This window comes from Chenopodium quinoa, unplaced genomic scaffold (genome assembly GCF_001683475.1).
Source record: "Chenopodium quinoa cultivar QQ74 unplaced genomic scaffold, ASM168347v1, whole genome shotgun sequence".
Lineage (NCBI taxonomy): Eukaryota > Viridiplantae > Streptophyta > Magnoliopsida > Caryophyllales > Amaranthaceae > Chenopodium > Chenopodium quinoa.
The window spans coordinates 994,855-998,351 of NW_018743722.1; the positions used below are offsets into that span (position 1 = coordinate 994,855).

The following is a 3,497-nucleotide window of genomic DNA, read 5'->3' on the forward strand; positions in this document are numbered from 1 at the left end:
ACGTGACAGTCGTGGCTTTTCATTCCATGAAGCTTACAGGCTTGTAAATCTACGCATCTGCTAAAATTGGAGGCATATACATCTGGAAAATGCATCTATTTAACCCATTCACACAACACTTTTCTTTGAGCCTTGTCAAGAGCGAATGGGGCTTTTGGCATAAACTCTTTTCCTCTATCATCTTCATCCATATGAAGTTGTGGTCGTTTACAATATTTGGCAATGTCATTTCGAGCCGATGGCGTGTCACATGTATGATTTTTCACATCCATTATGGTGTGGATTAGCTGATCAAAGAAGTTCTTTTCAATGTGCATGACATCCAAGTTGTGACGGATGAGCAAATGCTTCCAATAAGGAAGTTCCCACAACGAGCTTTGCTTGAACCACCCCTTTTTTGCTTTTTTTAGGTGTTTCAATGCCTCCGGTCCATCAGTTGCCTTTGGAAGTTGTCTCACACATTCCCACAATTCCTCACCTGACATGATGTGTGGCGGTGAACCTTTTTCGACTTTGTTTTTACAAAATGCAGTTTTGCCTTTTCGAAAAGGGTGTTCTGTTGGATGGAATTGGCGATGGCAATCAAACCAAGAAACTTTGCCACCATGTTCAAGCCAAAATGCTTTGCTTTTATCCATACAATAAGGACAAGCCTTCTTACCCGCTGTGGTCCAACCAGACAACATACCATAAGCTGGGAAGTCACTAATGGTCCACAGGATGGCTGCTCGAAGATTAAAATTTTGTTTCCTTGAAATGTCATAAGTATTTGCGCCAACTTCCCATAAATGCTTCAACTCTTCTACCAGCGGTTGCATATACACATCCAATTTGCCCTTAGGGTTCTTAGGACCAGGAACAAGCAATGAAAGAAACATGAATTGTCTTTTCATACACATTGAGGGAGGCAAGTTATAAGGGGTCAATATGACAGGCCAACAAGAATATTGTCCCCCAAACTTACCATGAGGAGCAAAACCATCTTTACACAAGCCAAGTCGAACATTACGAGGCTCATTGGAAAATTCTGGGAAGCAATTGTCAAGGTGTTTCCAAGCTTCACTATCACTAGGCTGCGCCATTGTGCCTTAAACTCGAGGATTTTTCAAATTCCATGTCATTTCCTCCGAAATGGTCTTGGTTGCATAGAGCCTTTGCAATCTCGGTGTGATCGGAAAGTAAATTAAAACATTGAAAGGCACTAAGCTACCTTTGGAAGTCTTCTTGTATCGGTCGCTACCACACACTCGACATGAAGATAGCTGAACAACATCCTTCCAAAATAGCATACATCCTTTCGGGCATGCATGAATCTTTTCATGAGGCAACTCCAGCCCCTTTACAATCTTCTTCACCTCATAGAATGTATCGGCCATATGGTTGTTGTTAGGAATAGCCTCATTGACCAAAGAAGCAAACCCATTAACACATCTATGGGGCAATTTATATTCGCACTTAAGACTAGTAATTCGGGTATCCATCTCTAAGACAGACAACGAACTCCCTTCGTATAATGGTTGTTCGGAAGCTTTTAACAAGTCTAAGAAATGCTTAGCTTGTGCATTAGGCTCCTCCTCTACCTCTTTAGAATGCCCTTGATCTTCATTATGACCAAAAGCATCGAAAACCATTTCACGGTATTCATTTGACGGCCCTTCAGGAACTCCCGGAAACCCTTCCCCATGAAACATCCACGCATAGTAATTAGGCACAAAACCCTTGCGATACAAATGAATTTTAACCGTTTCCGCATCCCATAGCCACTTGTTCTTACATTTAAAACATGGACACCTAACTTCATTCGGGTTGCTGCTCTCGGGATGATCTTTCACGTATTTAAGGAATTCATCTACCCCTTTCACAAAATCCGGATTAATAGAATGTCCAACCTTCCTTTCATACATCCAGCTACGTTCTGTTCGTTTCATGATTACAATTTCTACACAACTCACGAATATGTATAATTACATTAGTCACAATGCGTATTGAATATTCATTATCCATAAAAATGTTATGAATATGCAAATAAGATTGTAAATCATGTCCAAAGGTCCTTATAACTCCAATCTAACCCATCCTTGGACATTTAATCTCACTAGCGAATGTATGCCAGGTTTTCAATTCTATGGAAAATCCGGCAGCATTTCCCTTAAGTTCTCCAAGTACATGATCAAGGGTATTAGATAACCCGTCATATGTACCCAGAGAACATTGTAGAGAAATGACAAAGCAGGATAATCCCTAGAATCAATAACAAGGCATACATTCACCACCTAAGTGAGAATAAACGTCTAAGGACAGTCCCAACCGGGGACTATTCAAGACATACTCCTAATGAGTATGACTTGAACGGGTATCTAGGCAAATGATTATGCAAATGATTCATTCAAAAGTATATAAAGCCAAAAACACATCCATTGTTATAATACATTCATTATAAGACATCCATCATTATAACACGCTCATTTTAAAATATTTCAAGCAAATAACACAACCATTATAAGTAAAGAACACAATTAATTAAATTAAATTAATAATTATAAGTAAACCAAATATATCATAATCATCATTTAATTAATATAAAAAATCATATGTAAACAATTTATATTCATAATTAAATTAATACAAAAAATTATTAATCATTACATTAACTAAACAAAACTAGTGAACATTACATTACATAAAACAAAACTAATATACATTATAAAATTATCACAAATTAAACTAAGCTAACATAAATCATTATACTAAACAAAACCAATATAAACTAACATATAATCCCGTACATTATTATAATAAAATATCAACCTAAACTAACATATCATGTCATACATTATTATGATAAGCCCCTACATTATTATAATTTCACATGTCATGTCTTACATTATTACGATAAGCCAAATTAAACTAACATATCAACCATTATTATAATAAAATAAATCAAACTAAAGTAACTTAAAATTATCACAAAATAAACTAAACTAAGAATTTTTAAAAATATCATGTCACTAACCTCAAGATCTGCACTATTTATTGAGATTCAAAGCAAGTAAATGCTCAAATCCTACAAATAGTAAAAATTAATATGTCAATTTTTATAATAAAGGTACAATTATTTTTTAAAAAATAATATATATATATATATATAATAAATGTACAATTATCGGCTGTAGAACGGCGGGTGGTGAAGATGGTGGTGGTTCTGGTCGGAGCGAGGACAATAATGGAGGAGGAACCGGCGGTGGTGGCTACTTGTAAAGGCGCCGGCGGTGGTGGCTGTTCAAAGGATTTGTCAGACTAAAATTTAAAAATAAAATTAAAAAAAAAAAAACAAACACGAAACCTACACTTACTAGCGGTGGAGAACAGCGTGGTTGGGCGACGCGGGACCTCTGACCGGCGCAGTGGTGGTTATTGCAGACGGTGGTTAATTGTATTGGAGGCGTGTTTATATTTAAAAAAAAAAAAAAAAAAAAAAAAAAAAAAACCTACACATA

At 36.2% G+C, this 3,497-nt stretch overlaps 1 protein-coding gene across 1 annotated transcript; it reads right to left on the reverse strand.

Annotated features, from left to right (window-relative positions):
- Positions 1–1,088: 1,088 nt before the first annotated feature.
- Positions 1,089–1,928, reverse strand: LOC110684586. The gene has a single exon (XM_021861025.1). The coding sequence runs from the start codon at positions 1,926–1,928 to the stop codon at positions 1,089–1,091; it is 840 nt and encodes a 279-aa protein (XP_021716717.1).
- Positions 1,929–3,497: the final 1,569 nt, after the last annotated feature.

Bases quoted from the DNA above. Each gene is read 5' to 3' on its own strand.
- LOC110684586 (XM_021861025.1), bottom strand. From the start codon at position 1,928: ATGAAACGAACAGAACGTAGCTGGATGTATGAAAGGAAGGTTGGACAT.